Here is a 24,341-nt window from a genome sequence, read left to right on the forward strand (position 1 = left end):
TGATAAATTATTTATCTTAGCTTTAAAAATTGTTGGATACTTGTATCTTTGCCCTTAATGATACATGTATCTCAAGGTCAAAATATGGTATAAAAAGTAATATTACAAACTATTGAAAATTATAATAATTAGGATCTAAATTAGTGGGATTTATGTAAGATGCCCTAAAATGAACACTCTATAGGCTATATATGTCTAAAGTTAGAGAGCACCTCAGCCCCAACTGAAATTTGGTGGGGCTAAGTGAAAAAGTGTATTGGGAGTTTGGACGGTGAATACTTTTCTACGCTGGTCCCAAAGCCCAACAGAAAAGGTGCAGGCCGAGAAAAATTAAAGCCCATCAGGCGACATCCCACCCCACCCACCCACCCACCCCACTCCACCGAATTCTCTTCTTCCTTTCTTTGTTTTTCAGATTACTTCAAACGAAAGATATCGCTCTTTGTGCTGACCAAAAATGGGGGATCACATAGCAAGAGGTGAAGATTTCGAGAACAAGGCTGAGAAGAAACTCGGCGGATGGGCCCTTTTCGGTTCCAAATACGAAGACGCAGCTGATCTGTTCGATAAAGCTGGCAATTGCTTTAAACTCGCCAAATCATGTTAGTTCTTTTTTTTTTTCCATTTTTCTACACGGTTGTTTATCATTTTACGAAGATCTAGCGGTATGCTTTTGAATCCCTAAATTCATTTTCTGGTGATCCCACTCAGGTTCTGTTTTTAGATTTAATTTCTCATTTTCACCAAACATCATTGTATGATATACTGGTTCCAAATTATTGCGTGAGAATCTGTAAATTTTTGTATGCATTTTCTCATTAGATGATCTTCCATATAAAAATTAATTTTGTTTGGTCCAAGTAATTAGCACAGTCCGCAAACTTGGGTAAAATTTTGCTGGATTTGATTAATTAAATTAATTGTTGGAGCGTTTGAGGAGATTGTCATTTCTATTATTTTTTAATCTTCTAATCAATTGCAGCGTTAATCATCTAAGAAGAGTTATTTATCGAGTAGTCCTTACTTTGGACATGCAGTAAGGATTGGATGGGTTATAACTTGCTTATTCCTCTTGCTTATAGCTTGGTATATAGGCCAATTTTGTAGACATAATTGATTCAATTTGTAGACAGAAATATACCATTTTCTCCAATTTAGACTTTAAATTGTATAAGATGAACATAATTTTTTAATGGTGTAAAAGTGAATAAATTTCTTAAATAAAGCTCAATGTTTCATAAATTCAATCGCCCTAGTTGCATGCTAAGAAATTGCAGAATATTTTTTTGTTACCTGGTTCTTTCAGGGGATAAAGCTGGAGCAGTATATGTTAAATTGGCTAATTGTCATCTTAAAGTAAGTGTTAATTCATCTGTAGTAAGTTATGGTCTCTCATTGATGCTCTTTACTTTCATTCTTACTCATAGATATTTTCAGTTCTTGAAAGTCAATTTACTTTATGTTCACAGTTGGATAGCAAACATGAGGCTGCAAATGCTTATGCAGATGCTGCTCATTGCTACAAGAAGTCAAATATTAAAGGTTTGTAAGTCAAGGAATAATTATTTGCTTCAAACCAGCATTTTTATTTTGCATGCTTCCGAAAAACATAGAAGCAACATCTTTGGATGTAAGTCCGTTCGGATCTCCATATAAGCCTCTTTTAGGAGCTTCTTAGAGGTTTTGTATTTAGTAATATTATCTTGTCCCAGGACCAATTATTTGATTTTTTGCTGGCGTCATACTTGATTAGACCTTGTCCCAAAGTAGTTTCTCTACCATCATAAGCTGCTAAATGCACTCCTTTATGGGTGAGATTTGTTTTCTTGCTATTAGAATGACAGTTGCAATTTGTTAATTTATAATAAGGATGGTAGAAGGACTGGAGTGTTGCACTGCCAACTATTCTAGGATATAGGAATGATTTAAACTTTCTTTCAGAGATAAGTTTCAGATTAATTAAAAACAGAGAGAGTGCTGAAACATTTGGAAATTATTGAGTTAATGTTAAATATTTTAAACACGTAACTTTACTAGATTAGTATGTAAGATGCGCAATGATTTACATGGTTACAAAGAAGGCGAAGTTATTGCACTTATGCAGCAAGAAACTTCATGCATTAATACATAACATCAAAAGTATCTATAAAATACTGTACATAGAAAGTTATGCATAGCATCATTTATAATATAACTCCCATTTATTTGAGACTTTATATTAATGTTCTAACTTTTGTTATTTCGTAAGATAAATATGATGAGTTATATACAAGTGGTTATTGCTTTGATTGTTACTACTTCAAAAAAAAATCTTTTGATAAATTCCAAGAGTGTTGCTTGTAACAAGTAATTTGAAGTACAGTTTAATTTCATTCTTCTCGTCTAAATATGTACTTTTATTTTTGTAGCTGTAATTTTATTTTTGGAACTGAACAAATTTATTGGAGGTTTGATGGTAATATTTGGAAATTTAAACAATAGATATTGCTAAGAACCAAAAATCAAAATGCTGATAAGTGGGAGAGAGAGTAGGGGGAAGGAGGGAGGGAGATTAAGTAGACCTCTTGGTGCCTGCTTGGCTATCATTCACACAGACACGCACTACATACACACACTTGTTTAACTGATGCAGAATCACAAGTATATTGCCTCTAGGGCTTTGGTTCAATGGTATAGGTAGTACAGTGTGGGACGTGTGATCACACACATAATGACTGGGGCACCAGGTTTGGTATTCAAGTGGAGAAGGGTAGAAGTGGAGGGCTCATTATCTGCCAAGTTTCTAAGGTGGAAATAGCAAATGTAATTGTTAAGGAAAATGTGTTATTTGGGCTCAGTTGTATGCATCCAGCCTATCCATTCTACTCTATTCATGCCCATTTTGCTCCTAAAATCATATAAAATACAATTCTAATGCGATATCATTTCTGAGAATATTTTCTGAAAATCACCACATTGTAATTATCTTTCTATTTAGTTATCTTTAGCATTGGCTTACAAACTGAATTTTGTATTGTGTGTCCTGCAGAGGCAGTATCATGTTTAGAGCAGGCAGTGAACTTTTTTCTGGACATTGGGAGGCTAAATATGTCTGCAAGATATTACAAGGTATAACTATGTTATCTGCTAGAATCTGGATGTGGTCTTTGATGTTCTCAGTGTTCAATGAGTCTCTTCATGTAAGCACATGGTCTAATTCTTGGTTCTAGTCAGCTCAATGCTTACTTTCTTTTATGTACTTAACTGATTGGACATTTTATATTACCAAGAAAGGTGATAAGTGACTGGTCTTGTGTTGTATCAGTTTGTTACCCTCGCGCCAGTGATTGTAGAATGTAGCTATTTTAGTTGAAGTATCCTAGGAAGTTTGGTTTCACTGCCTGAAAGAGATGTAATGTGTACTGTGTGCAGGAAATTGCTGAATTATATGAGCAAGAGCAAAATTTGGATCAGGCTATTAATTACTATGAGAAGGCAGCTGATCTTTTCCAGAGTGAAGATGTAACAACAACTGCAAATCAATGCAAACAGAAAGTTGCACAATTCTCTGCTCAAATCGAGAAGTAAGATTCATTGTATTTAAGGTAGTGATATAGTTTCCAAAAAAAGAAAGAATGTCGATTCATGTCATGAAAAAGTTCTTGCTTAGAACTGGAAGATATTGCACATTTCTCTGTCAACATCATTGTGGTTGATCTGGTCTTCGTATACGCTGGTGTAATCAGTCTCTTGTTATGGATGAAACAAGAAAGATAAGAAAGAGGTCAATATCAGTAGTTAGGAAAAGGTTATCACTTCCAAATTAAGAGGAGAACAGTGAATAAATGCCTTTTGAACTATTAATAAAGTTGTAAGCTTTTGTTTTACCTTCTTATTGTTCTCATGTTTTTTTAAGAAATGGAATATTTTCTTACAAATTCTGACATTACTCTCAGATATCCGAGAGCGATCGAGATCTTTGAGGAGATTGCACGTCACTCAGTCAATAACAACTTGTTGAAGTATGGAGTTAGAGGGCATCTTCTTAACGCTGGTATTTGCCAACTTTGTAAAGGTGATGTTGTTGCAATCAACAATGCGTTGGAGCAATATCAGGTACCAGGGTTACGTTTTCAGCCACTAAATTCTTTCCATAAATATGATATCAGTAGTTAAATATTGCATCTTTATCTGCAGGAGCTGGATCCAACATTTTCAGGGACACGCGAATGCAAACTGCTAGTGGTATGTCATAGCTTGTGTATTCCTATTTGTGAATGTTGTTTTCTCTCCTGCTTCCTGGCCCTTTTCTTTTAGACAGTTACTGAGTCTGGTCTTTGTGAAAATGGTTTCATCTTATCGAATCTACAAATTGCAATGATATTTCACACGATCCAATGCATCTATGGGTATGTATCTCCTAGTATTCCAAATGATCATATAGAGATGCATTCACCCAAGGACCAAAGCCAATATAAGATTTCACTCAAGTGCTTATTCTTGCTGAGTCACAGTTATCATACATGTGTTTTCTGACATGACATTAAAACTAATTTGGGAGGATATTTCCTAATGACAGGATTTGGCAGCTGCAATTGATGAGGAAGATGTTGCAAAGTTCACTGATGCTGTCAAAGAGTACGATAGCATGACACAACTGGTAATGTTGAACTCGAACACTTTTTTACCAATTAAAAGAAATACATGTATTGCAGTGACATGGCCTACAATAGATTTTACACTTTGGAGTAATATCTTTCTTGTATTGGATACACACACATACCACACGCCTGTGCTGCGGGTATGTATGTTTGTATCTGTGGCGTCCCTTATTGTGTTTTAATTTAGAAAGAACTATGCTGGAACATCATACCTTTGTACCCCATACTGCCAAAAGTTACTTGCAATATTTCTCTCATCTCTAGCATTTTAGGAGGTCATAAGCTCTTCAAATTATGGACGAAGGTGATAAATTCCTGCCAATGCTTTATAGTCCTCAAGCCGGCAGTGAGAATGAGCGCGGAGTTTAAAAACATAAGAGTGAGCGAAGGGCTAATGTTTGATATGACGACCACAGTTTTTTCCATGATCTGTATTTCACACAATTCTTCTGGTCTTGCCATTTCCTCTTTACTTTCTGTGTTAAAAACAATCATCATGTTCTTCCCCTTTTCAAGTGCTTTCTTCTTGCTGGAAAATTTCTTTATATCATGCAAAAGAAAATTCCTTTGATAAGCATTTTTTTTTAGTTAGAGCAATACAGGAGGAACCCAATCTGCTGAGCGTATGAGAAAAATAATCCAAATAATTCTTCAAGTATATAGTGTGCTACGTGAAAAGCTCAACAGGTCATCTATATACATGGTTATGTCCTTGTTCTGTTGCGGACCAAATCAAACAAGTCCTTGGACATTCCATGTGGTTTTTCAACTCCCTTAAAAGATATGCAGCTTCTCTCCTGAATGCTATTGTTAATGCATTAAGGTTAACTTACCATGCTTCATACTAGGCATACCCAGTGTTATTAAAAGCCATTGCTTCATTGCAAGGATGCAAACCGTGAGATTATCGCTTTATGGGAAATGTGCTTTAGCGTTCAAACAAACACACAAGGTGTTCCCCAGGAGAAGCGTTGATCCCTTAAATCTCAACTTCAAGAAGTTCACTTATATCATCATTATTGTATATTGGATGCTGAAATTAGTTATTTTAATTGACAATTTGCTTATTATAGTACTAAATTCATATGGTATTTTTAATCTTCTGCAAGTTGTGTTCTCGACTTCAAATAAGTGCACCCTTCACTTCTTGCTTTTTGTTTTAAGCTCCGGGAACTTCGTAGTACTTTGTGCTTCTAAAAACACTGGGCATACTTCATTCACTTGGACTTCATGCGGTTTAACAACAACATTCCCTTGTGATCCCATAAGTGGAGTCTGGGAAGGGTAGGATGTACGCACACCCTATCCCTATTTTTTGGGGTAGAGAGGTTTCCGATATGCCTTCAACTCAAAAGAGATGTTTCGATGCAAGATTGCAAGAAAAATATGACAACAAAAAGCAAGATACAAAGCAAATGAAGCAACTTATAGTAATACACATTGAAGAATAAGAGACTACATACCACTTAACATGGAGAAAAGAAAAGGAGGGAGCTACTCCCCTACCTCTCCCACATGAAGTGTGATAGCACTTGGCTACCTTCTAACTTTCTACCCTAATCCTCGACCTCCAAACCTTCCTATCTATGGTCATATGCTCAGTAAGTGTTTAATCACCTCCCCAGTTCTTTTCTGGCCTACCTCCTAGCTCTTGCTACAACCAAGAGCCAACCTCTCACACCTTATTGGCTAGTCCACACACCTTCTCTTCACATGTCCGAACCATCCCAACTTCACTACCCTCGTCGATTCCACCACAGAGGCCACTCCCACCTTATCCCCATATAACTTCATTTCTGATCATCTCTCTTCTCCCTACCTTTATCTTCTTAACATGGACATTATTGACTGGCTAGCTCTTTCCCGTATAACAATGTTGGTCTAACCACCACCACTCTGTAGAACTTACCTTTAAGCTTCGACGACATTCTCATCGCATGGTATCCCCGATGCCAGCCTCCATTTCACCCACCCCGCTCCAGTACAGTGTACGCGCGATATCATTGTCAATCCCGTCTCCTTGGATTATTGACCCACTTTGTAGACTTCCTGCGGTTCGGAAGACCTAATTAAGTATAAACACCACTGAAGTCGACAATAGCAAACCTAATTGGCAGTCATTCAATGCATAAGCTGGTAGCATCTTTTCCGATTCTTGTGAAGCACTATCTGACCTCAGGTTCTTTTTGTCTGGAACTGAAGGTTGAATATTTGGCATCAACTCTGTTTATTCTCTAGGGTGCTTAATTTTATTTTGTGTTTTAACTGTAGCATAACTACTATCAGTGGTGGACCTACACTTGGTCAAGGGGTGTCGAGCGACACCCCTTCGTCGGAAAATTACGTTGTATATAGTGGTCAAATTTTAGTTTAATAAATATAAATACATAAATTGACACCTCTTGAAACAAGTTGAAGGTTTAGTCTATTGGTTAGGGGCTTGCAAACACTCCATGAGGTCATGTGTTCAAGGCCTACTAGCCTCATTATAATTTTTTTACTATAACCATTGACATCCCTTAATGAAAATCATGCGTCTGCCACTGATAACCATGCATGTTTAACTCAATACTTTTGGTTTTACGGCAATTATCTAGACATTTCCTAGCTTTGGATACTAGAGGTCTGTAGCGGTTTGTTGTACCAACAAGATCTCTTTGTGTTGACCACCATTATCCTCGCTATTTGAGTACATGAAGGGGCATAATTTTCTGAAGGAGACATAGATTACCTTGCTAGCTTTATAGAGAAGTACTTGAAATTGAGGACCACTGATGGTGCAGTTAACCTGATTTCACTTCGTATGAAGGATAGAGAGGGTATATTACGTTAAACTTGTATGAGAATCTGCAGATTTTATAAGTTATGGTGCAGTAGACAAAATTGGGTATGGAAAAGCTTTAATAACCTTGAAACTACGTCAAATGCCAAAAATGCGTTGGCATTTGAACTTGAAAGCAGATTTGACTTGGACATGGCTAATGCAAGTGTTCCAAATAGTAATAGTCCTGCCTGAGGCAGCTGACTTAACACAACAATGTAATCCATTTGTTTATCTGGTTCTTGACATTATATTCAATCTTGACATATCTATATGGTGGATTCATTTTTGTCATCAATGCGTTGTGAATCTACACTTGGATGCTTAATTGACTGGGCACATATTGCTGTTTTAGTTTACAATCTACTTATGATGTTTGCATTGGCATAAATCTCACACTGCACAGGATGCTTGGAGGACAACACTTCTTCTAAGAGTCAAGGAAACATTGAAGGCGAAGGAGCTTGAGGAAGATGATCTTACTTAATTTGTTCCTCTCATCTATTGTAAACTACTAGCTTTCATGTGATTTTATTTGTATTGGGTGATTGATTGTTATCATGGTTGTTTGAATCCATTGTGTTTGTACTAAATACGAGTTTGACTGGTTATAAAGGTTTTTGTCTAATGGTCGAAGTTAAAGCCTTGAGGCTGAGGTTAAAAGTCCAATTTTTGTACAATTCTGTATTGGTGTGGGTATTTGTACTACCAATTATGTGTAAATAAATGTTCTTCTCATTTGGACTTAGAAGAACAATAAAAATTTGTTGGTTGCCAGGCGTAAGAAAGTGAAACTGGAGTTTTTAAATTTCTGATGCATCAATAGTTTGCAAGTTGTAATACAAGGAAAACTGAGGTAGGATTACCGTCCTAATCTGATGATTCAGTTTACTTGACACCAAAAGAAAATGTTAAAAGAAATGAGCCATATATTTTGGTCATTCGATGCTACTCATGAAGGATCAATAGGGAATAACAAAAAGAAAAACATTAAACCCTTCAGGGCGGATCAGATGGTTTGGCTTGGGACTTTTGTAATGGAGATCTCGCGTTTGAAATCCCTTGTTAGTGATAGTAGGGGGTGGCCTTATGGGTTGAGTTCATTGCATGGGGCTTGTCTGGTGCGGGTTATCTCTTTTTGTGTAGTTTATGTCTTTATGAGTTATTGTGTAGGATCGAGTTTAAAAGTGTGCAACTCAAAGGATAGAGGTTGTCAATTCCCATGTCATATAGGGAAAAGGGTTTGATATGTGTTTTAACTTTGTCATTTAGAGTTGATATATCCTCCTTACAAAAGTGATTCATACATACTCTTACCATAACAAAAATGATTCACATATACCATTTTCATTAAAAGAAAGTGAAAAAGTTAATTTTAGATATTTTTTTTTTAATTTTTAAAAACATTCATGTAGGGGTATATATGTTTCTTCTAGCAGAGTTTATGGGTACATTTGATCTTTTCTTACAACATATTATTTTTTGACTTCTATAATTATCATTATTTGAGTTTCTTATTGTTATTTCATTTTTTGAATCATTTTTTCTATAGTGTAAAAAAATGAGAAATAAAAAGAAAGAAGTGTGAATGGAAGAAAAAAATAAGAAAAAAATTTAAAACAATTTTTTTTGCAATCGTATTGCAATTTATTTTGTATTTGTAGATTTTTTTGGTGGCATGGTATCTATGATAAATTATACAAAAAAAATTAGTGAAGAATAAATAAATTTCCCATAGAAAATAATAGATCCAAATTAGCTGTTGAATTAAAGAAGTTAATATATATATATATGTAACACCCCGTATTCTACGTTGCCTTGTGGTATAGTTATGGACTCGGTTTCCTATGCGACTAGTGACAATAGAATAGGTTTAAAGTGAGATAGTAAAAGGTGGTATTTACTGTAAGAGTCAAAGTGGTCAAGTGCGTATTAGTGTTACGGTCTTGTAAAGAAACTAAAATTGGGAAAATGGTGTAAAATAAGTGAGGTGTTTGCTTGACTAAACTATGCTAGTAGGTGACAAGTAGGTGATGCACCTACTTAGAATTAGCGGACTGCATTCTAAGTGAAAAGGGCAAGTAGGTGATGCACCTACTTAAAATTAGTGGACTGCATTCTAAGTGAAAAGGGCAAGTAGGTGATGCACCTACTTAGAATTAGTGGACTGCATTCTAAGTGAAAAGGGCAAGTAGGTGATGCACCTACTTAGAAACTTGTGGCAGAAATTAAGGAGGTGATGCACCTACTTGCTTAAAAGTAAAGGACCATATTATTTCTCCAATTTGTTAAGTGAAAACGTCCAAAAGGGACCTCTAAAACACTCAAGATTATCACATCTCTTTCATCACTTATTCTCCAGAAAATTGCTCCCAAGGAAAGCCATAGAAGCTCCAAGAGTTCTGGTCTGTAGCTTCACCATTAAAATCTGAAGCAAACCCCTTCTTTTTAAAGTACAAGTTAGTAGAACATATCCCATCTTAAGGAATTCAAGTGAATAATCTGATTTAACATCAAGTTATGGGGGAGAGGACAACCTAAACCTTAAAGAATCCAAGTCTTAACAAGTGAGGTTTCTGTCCAGCAAGGTAAGCTATGGAAATTTTCATCCCTCTCTTGTTCTTGCATTGTGTGTGAAAGTTTTTATGTGTTAATGAAATAATGAGTGTTGTTTCTATATGGTGTGAGTTTGGAGGAAGGATGTGTTGGTTGGGAAAGCCGAGTGGAGTCCCCTTAAATTTTGATTGTGAGCTCGTTTTGAGCATCTTAAATGTAATGTTAGTTGGAACTCACGGGATGTTGATTGAAAGCCGTATGTTCATATTGCTATTTCCACATTGTGATGCTTAGGGACTGTTTTGTGTATCGTAAAATAAAGGGGTGTGGCTGGATATGTGCAGAGAAGTCATGTGAACTGGTTATAGGATAGAACATTGAAAGTGTAGTGATACACCACTTAATTGAGTGTTGCATGAGCTTACTTTTTGCCATCCCTTTGTATATTATTTTCCAAACGTTATGAAGCCCGAAGAGTTTCGGAGGACCATATAAGAAGACTGTATAGTATATGAAAAAATTAGAGGAGAATGGGTGGGAAGAACACCCTTGATGGGATCAATTACAAATTTACTGCCAATTACTGTTTTGGTCTGATCAAGTAGCCCAAACTTGTTTATTAGATACTAATGCTAGTTTTATTATTTACTCCATTGTAGATAAATAATCTGAAAGGAAGACAGTTAGCTCATTATAATATCCAAAGTTGTGCAGCAAGGTATGTAAGGCTATTCGATTTCCTATTTCTTTGGCATGAATCCAACACTTGTATTACAAAGTAAGCTTTCTAAGTGCCCTCGGTAGTGACAGATCCATAGCTGCAGTTCCTACTCCTTAGAGCATTAAAGTGAGTACTCTAATATGAGTTTATTACTAAATGTACGTGCTTACTTTACCAAGTATTAGTATGCAAGGTTTAAACTTGTTTCATTGTCAAAGTACCCTTGGCACGTATTCCCCTTGTATAAATCAAAATGATCCTAGATTACATATGATACATATGTTTATATGTTGGATATACAATTTGCCCATATCTTGCCAACTTGCTTCAATTATTTATTCCATCATATATGTCATCTTTTCACATGTTCATATGTTATCTTTATTGATTATTACTCCCAGTGTGTTAGACTATAATGTTACCTCACAAGATCCCTACTTGCTCTATTGTACATTTTATATGTACTTACTTGGAATATGTATCTGTCCTTAAGTTGAATCTGCTCACGATCTCCCTTGGTTTCATGTTCATGTATACCTTGTACTTGATATTAGTTAGTGAGTATTTGGCTATCATATAGACTTTAAATCTCTTGGCTGAATGTTAAATGTCTTCACTTGATATAACTTCAATTTGAGATGTCAAAATGCTTACTGAGTCATATAAGCTCCTAAGTATTACGTTGGTGTCACATTTGCTTCCCATGTCATTGCCATTATCGTAAGTCCATATTCATATGTCTTCTACTACTGGTCCATAGTTCCAAATCTCAACAATGACTATGACCACCAAAACAACAATCTCAAAAGAGTTATGATCATCAAAAGAACAATCTCAAAAGAGTTATGATCATCAAAAGAACAATCTCAAAAGAGTTATGAACATCAAAACAACAATTTCAAAGATTAAAGAATCTAAGTGAAGTAATCTGTATAATTATGGGTGGCATCCCAGGGGCAAATGCCTAGCATGGGTCGATCCCAATTGGTATGGAAGGGTGGCAGCTCAGGGGCGAAAGCCTAACATGGGCCGATCCCAATTGGTATAGAAGGGTGGCAGCTCAGGGGCGAAAACCTAGCATAGGCTGATCCCAATTTGTGAAATTATGAGGACAACATCCCATGGGTTAAATGCCTAGCATGAGTCATCCTCTTCTACCACTAATCAACTGGTCATTTGTATCATATGCCTTATAAAGATTAGAACGCACAGAAAAGTAAAGAAAAGAATGTAACATACACGATTCCAAAAGTATAAGCAAATGTGGTCTCTAATCCTTACCTATTTGTATTCAGTTTCACTTGAGCTCTCATTTTACATATGGTTGTATTATGCCTTACATATTCAGTACATTCTTTTATACTGACGTCCCTTATTGGGGACGCTGCATTTCATGCTGCAGGTGCATGTACTCAACTAGTAGATCTCCCCCATAGAAGCACATGATACTCAACGGTTGTTGGTGAGCTCCAGGTTGATTTGGGGCTTTGCTGAGTCTTTACTATGCGTATTTTGATAGTTATACAGTCATGGATTCTAGTAGAGGCTTTGTAGACGTTTGAAAACTATCATCTGTATTTATAATTTTACCATTCACATGTATTGGTTCAGCTAGTCGACATGTGTTGTATATGTAGCTTCTCAGTAGCAAATCTATATGCATAGTAGTTCACTTTCTCTTCATAGGTCACTTTTAAAGCATGTGTTCATATGGTACTTGTCCGCCTAACCTAGGGTGGGGTACGTGTGAGAAGGATCAAATATACCTCTATATGAATTATTATTTTTTATAAAAAATTCAAAAATAAGATTAATTTTTTTTTAACTTTCATTATAGAAAAAGAGTATATGTGAGTCATTTGTAGAACAATTGAGGGTATATGTGAACCATATTTGTAGAGAAGGATATGTATATCAAGCCCTTCATTGGTGGTGTGCAAGTTTGAATTTCCTTGTGCAATTGTTGGTGCCACTATATGTGATTTGATACTAACAAAAACATCAATATATGCGGTGTATAGTATAATTCCGCAAGTGGGATTTGAAGATTTTTGGTTGATGTGTACGCCAAATTCTTTCTTCTATCTAGTGAGGCTAAAGAGTTGACACCATTTATGTATTTCAGGAATCACTATACACAAGAGGGGATGAATTGTGTATGGTCGATTTTTTGACTTATTCAAAAAATCAAAATTTTCAATTAAAGATTCCACAAATAACAAAGTAAATAACACAACAATTTTACATGGACAATATTCTTGCTAAATTAAGTAAAAACTATGTGTAGGATTTGTCTCAAAACTTCACTAAACAACAAAGCAATTTTATGTTATAATCAATTACAAAAAGAATTCACTCTAGTATCTCAACCTTTAGCATCAACTCAGTTTATATAGCTAACACTTTTGAGATTGAATACTCTAGTCAAAAAAGTAAAATAACTCACCATATTCTTTACCTACTCAAATGCTAGTGATTAGCAAAATAGGTTACAACTCAAAAACAATTAATTAAAAGACAAACAACCAAAAGTTAGACAACATGCTCCCCCAACCAGGTTACATTTGTTTGAATGTATTACGTGACACAAAATGTATTTATATTCCTTGCTTAGGGTAGGGCGGTAATGGAGTCAGGAATTCAATTAAGGGGTTCAGACTTATGTAATTAAAAAACAACTCAATGAACGCCTGCACCAATTAAATCAAACTACATAATATTTAGTTTTACAATTTTCTTCATAATTTATCCTTAGAGCATATTCAAACACTAAATTTGAAATTCATTTATAAATATATTTCTAGTAAATTTAATTCATAATTACATAAGTTTAACTATATAAATAATTGTAACGATATGTTTGGTCATTATTGTTGTTTAAAACTATAATGTCCTTGCATAAGTCCCCATGGGTTGAGTATTGACAAAATCGAAAAATGAAAGAGTGAGAAAAAATTGTCAACCTTCATTATAGTGAAGGCCTCATTCGCTTTAGCGAATGGAGACTCTCTATAGCGAAGGCAGCGAAATTGCAAGGCTTCACTATAGTAAAGGGGTGGTTCGTTATAGCACTCTTCACTATAGTGGATATCTTCACTATAGTGAAGGTTGAGTTTTATTATTTCGTGTTTAAGTTAGTTTTTCGCCCAAATCTTGCTCATAACTTTTCATACTCGATCAAAGAATATATAGGGTGCCTTTTTCAAGGCTTAGGACTATTTTATTCTTAAGGTAAGTAAATTTTATCCATTTTTCCTTCCAATTAATTTCTGTTTTCTTCATAGAATCGAAGAGTTAGTTCTTGGTAGAACTTTGTGAGCTAAAACTTAGGATAATTGTTAACAATTCAGATCATAGAGAGAAAGAATGTGAATTGCATTGATTGAAAAGAAGGATAGTTTGTTACATTGTTTATTCTACACTAAGGGCCCTATTTATACATCATGTAGGTGATAACTGCTTCTAACAAACTAATGCCAGCTCAACAACTCTATTAACATGCTTAACTAATTCTATCATTCATCATTTACATTGCATGCTTCAACACTCCCCTTCAAGCTGGAGGATATGAAGAGATCAAATACTCCCAGCTTGCCTAACAAATAAACATGTTGAGGTCGACGAAGGCCCTTGGTAAGGAGATCAACTTGATGTTCTTTTGTGCCAACATAAACAACTTTCACTGTTCCTTCTTTGATCTTTTCACGAATGAAATGACAATCTATCTCGATGTGCTTCGTGCACTCATAAAATATAGGATTTTGAGCAATCAACATTGCAAAGTTGTTGTCATTAAAATGCATACTGGTTGTTTAATCATAGTTCCCAACTCCTTAAACAGGCCTAGTAGCCAAGTTATTTTTGCCACTGCTGCTGCCATACTCTGGTACTCGACTTCAGCTGAACTTTTGGAAATTGTGGCTTGCTTTTTGGACTTCCACGAAACCAATGAATCACCAAACTTGATGACAAAGCCACTCATTGATTTCCTGGTATTAGGACAAGATGCCCAGTATGAATCACACCAGCATGTGATAGTTTGGGCTGAATTTCCCTTTAGAAGGATTCCTTGACCAGAAGCTAATTTTAAATATCTTACCACCCTTACAACAACATCCCAGTGTGATGTTTTTGGTTGCTGCATAAACTGACCCAAATTCTGCACAACAAAGCTAACATTTGGTCTAGTGAATGTCACATACAACAACTTCCCAACAAGTCTTTGGTATGCAGTCACGTATGCAAATAACTCATCATTTGTAACCCCCATTGTAACATCATACTCATACGTTGTCAATTTCTAATTTACTTCAAGAGGAGTGAGAGCTGGTCTGGCACCTCCTAGTCCCATCTCTGATATGAGCTCTAATAGTATTTTCTTTGGTTCAACAGTACACCTTTAGTGGATCTGAGTACCTCAATTTCCAAAAAGTATTTTAAGGAGCCTAAGTCCTTAACTTTAAACTTTTGATGCATTATGGCCTTTGCTTCATCAATTAAAGTCATACTACTGCCAGTAATTAGCAAGTCATCTGCATACACCAATATTAGCACTATGTCTAACCCTTTTGGACAAAGAATAATCATGGTTACTTTAGACAAAACCAGATGATATGAGTGCCTTAGTAAGTTTAAGGTTCCATTGCCTTGAGGCTTGTTTGAGCCCATAAAGAGATTTTTTGAGTTTGCAAATTTCATTTTTGTGCTCCCCCTGCTTATCAAAACCTTGTGGTAGTTGCATGTACACTTCTTCATCAAGATCCCCTTGTAAGAAAGCATTATAGACATATACTATAGTCTTCCACAATAGCTAGAAAATATTTCTTGTTATCAAAGGTTGATGTCTTATAAGGTCCCTATAAATCAATGCGTACAACAGAAAATGTAGAATCATACCTTCACATACTATGTGGAAACATTAGTCTAACCTGTTTAGCTAATGGACAAACACAACACTTAGTTTGTAAAAAACTAGTATCTACATTAGAAAGAAATCTATTTTCTTCATGGTAGTTGATGAAGTGTTCCCTAACCTCCGATGTCATAGATCAACTTCATCCTTTCTCTTTGCTGTTTTAGTAATATATATGCTTTTATCACTAGTACTCCAACTCTTAATAGCATCATTGAGAATGTATAGACCATCTTTCATTCTACCAGTTCCCTTGATCAGGAAGGAAGGTAACAACACAATGGAGCTCCTTAGTTAGTTTAGCTACTGATAATAATTTGAATTTGAAGTCTGGAACATGTAATACATCATTCACAACTTCATCACCAAACAATTTTAAGTTGCCAATATTTGCCTTATGCCCTGTGGGAAGCTGTACTTTATCTCCTGCTTTACCTACAGTCTGGATGGTTTCTTCTAACCTTTTTATGTCTGTTGTGACATAATGTGTTGCTCCTGAATCCACAATTAATTAACCTACTGTTATTTGTGACATAAAACATGCAGTCATACCTGTCATGTTCCCCTGATGGTCATGGCATTGTTGAGCATGTTGAGTAGAACTGGTGTTGGCATCCTTGCTTAGCAGGCCAATGATTTGTTTGTACTGCTCATCATTAAACATGATTCCTCTTCCTCCATGCTCAGTAGCGGCCATTTCTTCCATGCCTTCTAGTTGCTTCCTAGATGCTTCCTAGGTGTTTATAAGCATTCTCACCAGCCATATTGTTCATCACAATATGCTTTTTCCTTTTATCTTGTCCATCATTTGGATATCCAATTATTTTCCAGCAATGTTCCTTAGCATGTCCTTTCTTTTGGCACCAATCACACACTAGAAAAACTTTTTTTCCTTTGTAAGGTTGTCCTCTTCCAATAGTACCTTGATAGGGCTATCCTCTACCAGCAGATCTTTGATACGCATGACCTCTTCCACTGCTAAAGTTCATCGCCAAAGGATCAAGTTGACTCACAGAGTTCACACCAATAGATTTGTCACTTTCTACCTCGATGATCATTGCATATGCCTGATTTACTGAAGGAGCAACATTTTTCAGTAAGATCTGCCTCCTAGTGTGATCATACGAATCATTCAAACCTGCTAGGAATTGCAACAACCTCTGTTCCTGAAGGTGTTCTACGTAATCCTTCGATTTATCACATCCACAGCTTGGCACTAGTACAATCATATCATACTCATCCCATAACTTTTTCAACTTAGAGTTATACATAGAAACAAAATTCGTACCTTGAGACATAGTAGCAATTTCCTTGTGTAGTTGGAAAATTCTTATACGATTCACCTTGTTGAATCTCTCCTTGAGATCTTCCCACACTTCATTTGCATTGGATCCATATACTATTCCATTCAACAAGTGCTTCAAAACAGAGTTCATGATCCATGAATGTACAATGGCATCACATTTGTCCCATAAATCCTTCAAATCATTCCTCTGTGCTTCTCTTTTGCAGGCTCCATTCACGAAACCTAGTTTTTATTTTCTGAGCAGAGCAATCCTCATTGATCTGCTCCACAATCTACAATTTTCAGCTCAAGTCAACTGAGTTGGAACTAGAATAGATCCCGGAGTATCTGACACCTGCAAATACAAAACATGATTGTGATCAATCCCTGTCATTGCATGTGGCTGTGTATTCATAGTTTTGTCACGCCTCGAGCCTACGCCCTGGACGTTGCTGTCACTCGAGAACCATTGTTGACCCAAGCGAACCCTTGGCCTGGCTTACTTAACTCATCGGAAGACTTAACTTAACAAGATAATCTCAAAACATAACTTTAAAGAGATATAAAAGTTAGCCAAAACGGCAACTAAAGTCTTTAAACAACATTTGAATGATAATGTAAAGACAACTGAACTACTAACTGTCTATAAAGCCTCTAAAACAAGGAGGGATGTCGAGACAGGACCCCCGATCATCCTAACAAGTGATAACTAGAAAAGCAATGTAAAAAAAAGGAGCCCTCTGGAAGCAAGGAGGCTCACCAACTAACTCTGAGTGCTGAACCTGATCAACGAGACGCTGGATGCTGATCCTGGTTACCCGCGTCTACATCATAAGACGATGCAGGCCAACTGACATCAGTACATTGAATATATGAGTATGCGAGTTGAAATGCTAAACACAACTTAAGCTTGGAAGGAATCTGAAAGAAACACTTGCCTTGGCTCTGCTCAACTCATGAATACTTAACTTAAAATAAAGCAATAAAACACATGCAATATATATGAAAAGCTTTATATAACAGTGGAAAACAACTTAGTTCGTTAAAGAAATGTAATAACAAACTCAACTTTATTTATATAATAAAGTAATATAGTTTATGTGGGAGATTCTCTAGCCGACAACCATCACTATGAGCCTAAGTGGTGATACATCATCTTGCTTACGCTACCAGAACTGTCCTATACTTTGTCGTTATATAGAACGCTTAACTTAGTGGATCCACTAGTCTATGCTAAAAGCATCTGAAGGAGTCATCCAAAAAGTATGATCCTTTACTGGAATCAACTAGAAAACATAGGTACATTGCTAAGGAACAAGTACGAAAAGGTTGGGAAGAAATAGGGAGAACTGGCGTCCCTGGCGCTCTGAGAGGCGCGGGGAGCCAGCCCTCAAAGTTCAGAGAGCTTGCTGTGGCACTCTGGCTGGTGCGGCACGACAGAGCCCAAAGTTCAGAGGAACTTTTGTGGCACTCTGGGAGGCGCGACGCCCCAGCTCCCTCCCCAGAAAACTCCAAACTTTCTTCTTCGTTTTTCAACTCTAAACCCTCTAATTTCACTTGGTTCTTTCCCCAAACACTTAGAATCATTACTACCCTCAATATACAATATATTCAACTCAAAATTTCTCCCGAAAACATGAATCAAATCATCAAGAAACTTCAACAACATAACCCACAAGAATACAACGAAACTTTCAACAATGTTCATCAAGAACTCAATTTCTAAACTTTCAAAGACTTTAATTCGTTAAATTGAATCATGGTTGGCGCATGGGCGAACTAACCCAATGCTATGTGATCTCATATACCTTGTAGGGATCACCCCCGATGAAATCCACAAGCTAACCTCGACGAAATCAATGAATCTTGAACTTTCTTCTCCTTTCTCCTCTTCTCCAAGCCCTAGCGTGAAATTCACTTTTTTAAAACGACTAAAATTTGACTTTACCCCAATTAAACTCTAAATACGAATTAGAATAATTAGGTAAGGAAATGACTAAATTACCCTTCCAAAACCCGGATTAGACTTTCTTTAATCCAACAACCCAAATTCCAAAGAGAATAACTTACTCATACAAACTCAGAATCGCGCAAACTCGGAGGCGTTGGAAAGATCATTCCAAGAGATTTCCAACCATATCTGGAAGTACACTAAACTCATCATGAGCTAGGAGTTATGGCCGTTTGAAGTTGACCAAAACTCAACTTTTCCTAACTTAAACAAATCTTTTTCCTGATTTTCATTCTTTCTAAAAATGACTATTTTCAATTATTATCTTCTTCCTAGTTATTTCAAATTTCGAGATGTTACAATATCTCCCTATTGGGAACATTCGTCCTCGAATGAGATTACTCTTACTAGGCTAAGGGTGTAATATCAAGTTCAAACACCCAACAAGCAAATTCAAACAAACAACATGGTCACTCATAATTTATAGAGTACTAAGAAGAGAATTAGTACCTTGGTATGCATTTTCTCCGTACTCAAAGAGATGTGGATATCTCTTCTTCGTATCCTCTTCAGCTTCCCAAGTAGCTTCTTCAAAAAATTGGTTCCTCCAAAGGACTTTGACTGATACTACCTTTTTTGTTCTCAGCTTGCGAACTTAGCGATCTAGAATCTGAACAGGAATCTCCTCATAAGATAAGCTATATTTGTTCCTAATATTTTCAGTTGGTATGATCAATGAAGGATCGCTCATGCATTTCTTCAACATGGAGATGTGAAACACTGGATGAACCGCGGCTAACTCTTGTGGTAGCTCCAACTCATAAGCTACATTGCCAATCCTCTTTGGATATTCAATAAGGTCCAATATATCGGGGACTAAGTTTCCCTTTCTTACCAAACCTCATAACACCCTTCATGGGTGAGACTTTTAGATATACCCAATCATCTACTTCAAACTCTAACTTCTTTCTCCTAACATCAGTGTAGGATTTCTGACGACTCTGTGCCGTTTTCAACCTCTTTTGAATCACTTTCACCTTCTCCATAACTTGATGAACTAAATCTGGTCCTATCAACCCCGCTTCACCAACTTCAAACCATCCAATATGAGATCTGCATCTTCTCCCATAAAGAGCTTTATATGGAGTCATTTGTATGTTAGAGTGGTAACTATTGTTATAAGTTAACTCAATAAGAGGTAGGTGATCATCCTAATTACCCTTGAAATCAATCACACAAGCCCTTAACATATCATCTAAGGTCTGAATAGTGCGCTCTGCTTGCCCATCAGTCTGAGGATGAGAAGCGATACTCAATTCACCTTTGAACCCAAACCCTTCTGAAAAGATTTCCAGAACTGTGCAGTAAATTGTGCACCCCTATCTGAAATAATGGAGACCGGAACCCCATGAAGTCTTACCACCTCTTGAATATAAATCTTAGCATAATCTTCTGCTGAGTGGGTAGTCTTTACCGGTAAAAAATGGGCTGATTTTGTCATTCTATCGACTATCATCCAAATAGAATCATGTTGCCTGCGAGACCTTGGTAAACCTGTGATGAAGTCCATATTAATCATCTCCCGTTTTCATTTCGGAAGTTCTATATTTTGAGCCAACCCACCGGGCCTTTGGTGCTCTACTTTAACTTGTTGGCAATTTGGACACTTAGCAACAAATTCTGCAATGCCCTTCTTCATACTATTCCACCAATACACCTCTTTCAAATCATGACACATCTTTGTGGAACCCGAATGAATGAAATATCTGGAGCTATGAGCCTCCTCCATGATCCTCTCTTGGAGTCCATCCACCATTAGTACACACAATATACCTTGATATCTCAGAACATCATCTCCCCCTTTTTCAAAAGCTAATACTTTTTGCTTATGAACATTTGCCTTCAATTCAAGAAAGATAGGGTCTTGTTATTGCTTGCCTTTTACTTCTGACACTAATGATGATTCAGCCCTATTCATCACCACTACTCCTCCTTCTGTTGAATCCATAAGTCTGACTCCCAGGCGTGCAAGTCTATGCACATCTTTTGCTAACTCTCTATTTTCTTCCTCAACATGGGCGGTACTACCCATAGACAACTTGCTTAAGGCATCAACAACAACATTAGCCTTACCTGGGTGGTAAAGAATACTCATGTCATAATCTTTGAGTAATTCTAACCACTTCATCTGTCTGAGATTAAGCTTTTTCTGAGTGAACACATATTGAAGACTCTTGTGATCAGTGAATACATCAACATGAACACCATACAAATAATGACGCCATATCTTCAAAGAAAATACTACGGCAACCAACTCTAAGTCATGGGTTGGGTAATTCTTCTCATGAACTTTCAACTGTCTGGAGGCATAAGCTATAACCTTGCCATTGTTCATCAATACACAACCCAAATCAACTCTAGATGCATCACAATACACCACAAAGCCTTGCGTACCTTCTGGTAAGGTCAATACTGGGGCAGTAGTTAACCTCTTTTTCAATTCCTGAAAGCTTTTCTCACAAGCTTCAGACCATTGAAACTTAACTGTTTTCTAAGTCAATTTGGTCAAAGAGGATGAAATAGACGAGAACCCATCTACGAACCTTCTATAATATCCAGCCAAACCTAAGAAACTCCTAATATCAGTTGGATATGTGGGTCTAGGCCAACTCTGCACTGCCTCTATCTTCTGAGTATCAACTCTAATTCCATCAACGGAAACTATGTGGCCCAAGAATGCCACAGACTCAAGCCAAAACTCACATTTCGAGAACTTAACATACAACTCCTTATCTTTCAAAGTCTGAAGAACTATTCTAAGATGGCTAGCATGATCTTCTTCATTCCTTGAATAGATTAGTATGTCATCAATGAAGATGATGACAAAAATATCTAAATAAGGTTTGAAAACTCTATTCATAAGGTCCATGAACGATGTAGGTGCATTATTTAAACCAAACGACATGACCAGAAACTCATAATGACCATAACGGGTCCTGAATGCTGTCTTGGGAATATCACATTACTTTCAACTGATGGTAGCCAGATCTGAGGTTTATTTTCGAAAAACAAAAGGCACCCTGAAGTTGATCGAAAAGATCATCAATTCTCGGAAGTGGATACTTGTTCTTGATAGTAACCTTGTTCAATTAGCGGTAATCTATACACATCCTAAGGGAACCATCTTTCTTTCTCACAAATAAGACCGGAGCCCCCCAAGGTGAGACACTTGGTCGAATAAACCCTTTCTCTAAAAGGTCTTAAACTTTTTCAACTCTGCTGGTGCCATCCTATATGGCAGAATAGAGATAGGACGGGTATTTGGAAGAACATTTATACCAAAGTCTATCTCTCTCAGGAGGGACTCTGGGTAGATCATCTAGAAAGACTTCTGGAAACTCTTTTACTATAGGAACTGACTGGATAAGATGTATCTCAACACTAGAATCATTAACTCGGACTAAGTGATAGACACGCCCCTTAGAAACTAACTTCCTTACCTTAAGGTACGAAATTAAATGACCCTTAGGAGTTTCTGAACTACTTTTCCACTCTAAGACTCGTTCATTTGGAAACTGGAACTTGACAACTCGAGTTCTACAATCAACTGAGGCATAACAGGCATGGAGCCAGTCCATACCAAGAATGACATTAAAATCTACCATGTCTAACTCAATTAAATCAACCATGGTACTCTTGTGATTGACAAAAATAGGACAATCACGATAGACTCTCTCTGCTAGAATAGACTCACCAACCAGTGTAGAAACACTGAATGGTTCACTAAGTTGCTCAGGAATAATATCAAAATTAATAGCAACATATGGAGTTACAAAATATAAAATCGCTCCTAGGTCTAACAAAGTATAAACAGTGAAGTCAAAGACTTGAATCATACCAGTGACAACATCTAGGGAGTTCTCTTGCTCTTGGCGATTAGTGATCGCATAAAGGCGGTTTGCTCCTCCGCCGGTATCGGAAGTAGCTCCTCTAGGTGCAGCCCTGTCTGGTGGAGCAACTGATGAAGATTAGGCCCTATTGCCCTGGTTTCCACTACCTTGCCTGTTATTTGGGCACTCTTTCATGAATTGACCCTCTTGTCCACACTTGAAACAACCTGTCTGGCCATCACGACACTTACCTGGGTAGGTTCTACCACACCTAGCATATGCAGGAGCCCATTTTCCTCTTTGTGCCACATTACTCTGAGACTGTGCAGGTCTAGCTCTGAAGTTCTGCGAATTATGACCATTATACTCGCCTTTGTTTCTGGGTGCAGGTGCACTAGTAGATGATGAAGTTGGTCCCTTTTGCTTCTACTGAAAGGACGAACAATTCACATTACCTTTCTGCTGCCTGGACTTATTTCCTGTCTTAGCCTTCTTGTTTCTGAATTCCTCTTTATCCCTCAACTTCTCTTCCTCAACCTGTTGTACATAGACCATCAACCTTGATATGTCCATGTACCCAATTAACATAGATGCCCTGCCCTCTTTTCTTGATAGACGGGACAACCCAGCAACAAATAGACTCATCATACTCCTCATATTCGCAACCATCTCCGGAGCATAATGGGACAGTTGGGTGAATTTCAACCCATATTCATGAACACTTAGAGAATTATGCTTAACTGTGAGGAACTCACACACCTTGGCCTCTTTCAATTCTCGGGGAAAGAAATGCCCCAAGAAAGCCTCCTCAAAATAGGCCCAACTCGCAGGTGGTGCATCCTCAGCTCTACCCCCCTTTCCACTAATCGAACCAAGTCCTAGCGACATTCTTCAATTGATATGAAACCAGCTAAACTCTCTCAGTATCAGCAACATGCATCACATCAAACACTTTTTTCAGTTCATCAACAAAGTTCTCTGGATCCTTAGAAGTGCTTAAACCAGTGAAACTTGGAGGATTCATCCTCAAGTACTCACGAATCCTTGAAGTGTCAGCCTCTTCTTGTCGAGCTCCTCTTCGTTTCCCAACCTGGTTAGTCACCGATGGCTTCTCTGAACTCAACATTAGTAACTTCCCTTGGGGTTGCACTTCAGGTGCATTCAGTAACTCTTGCTCCTTAACACTATGCCTAGCAGGGCAATATTTGACAGCTCTTCGTGGAGGCATGATTATCTGAAAACACGCGCAAGCATGAATTAAAAGGAAACTTTTTAAATATTAAACTCTAACGCACGAAATGAGTATGAAACAAGTGAGAATATTTCCTAAATGTTGCAGCCTCTTACTTATAGATGTGGTGCGCTTCGCATCGATAACTAGGACTCAACAAACACGGCTTCCTAGACTCCCTAGGACTCTTGAACTCTGAGCTCTGATACCAAGTTTGTCACGCCCCGAGCCTACACCCCGGACGTGGCTGGCACTCGAAAGCCATTGATGGCCCCAAGCGAACCCTTGGCCTGACTTACTTAACTCAGCGGAAAACTTAACTTAACAAGATAAT

General features: G+C 37.2%; 1 protein-coding gene across 1 annotated transcript; it reads left to right on the plus strand.

The window, feature by feature from the left end:
- The first annotated feature begins 276 nt into the window (after positions 1-276).
- Positions 277-8,207, plus strand: LOC125819281 (alpha-soluble NSF attachment protein). Its single transcript, XM_049498749.1, has 9 exons — positions 277-602; positions 1,307-1,356; positions 1,470-1,542; positions 3,029-3,108; positions 3,412-3,563; positions 3,936-4,095; positions 4,177-4,224; positions 4,559-4,639; positions 7,868-8,207. Exons 1-9 carry the CDS (start codon positions 458-460, stop codon positions 7,946-7,948), a joined length of 870 nt encoding a protein of 289 aa, XP_049354706.1. The 5' UTR covers positions 277-457; the 3' UTR covers positions 7,949-8,207.
- The last annotated feature ends 16,134 nt before the right edge of the window (positions 8,208-24,341 follow it).

The sequence above is a fragment of the Solanum verrucosum genome, unplaced genomic scaffold, assembly GCF_900185275.1.
Source record: "Solanum verrucosum unplaced genomic scaffold, falcon-dt-bn FXZP01000207.1, whole genome shotgun sequence".
Classification (NCBI taxonomy): Eukaryota; Viridiplantae; Streptophyta; class Magnoliopsida; order Solanales; family Solanaceae; genus Solanum; species Solanum verrucosum.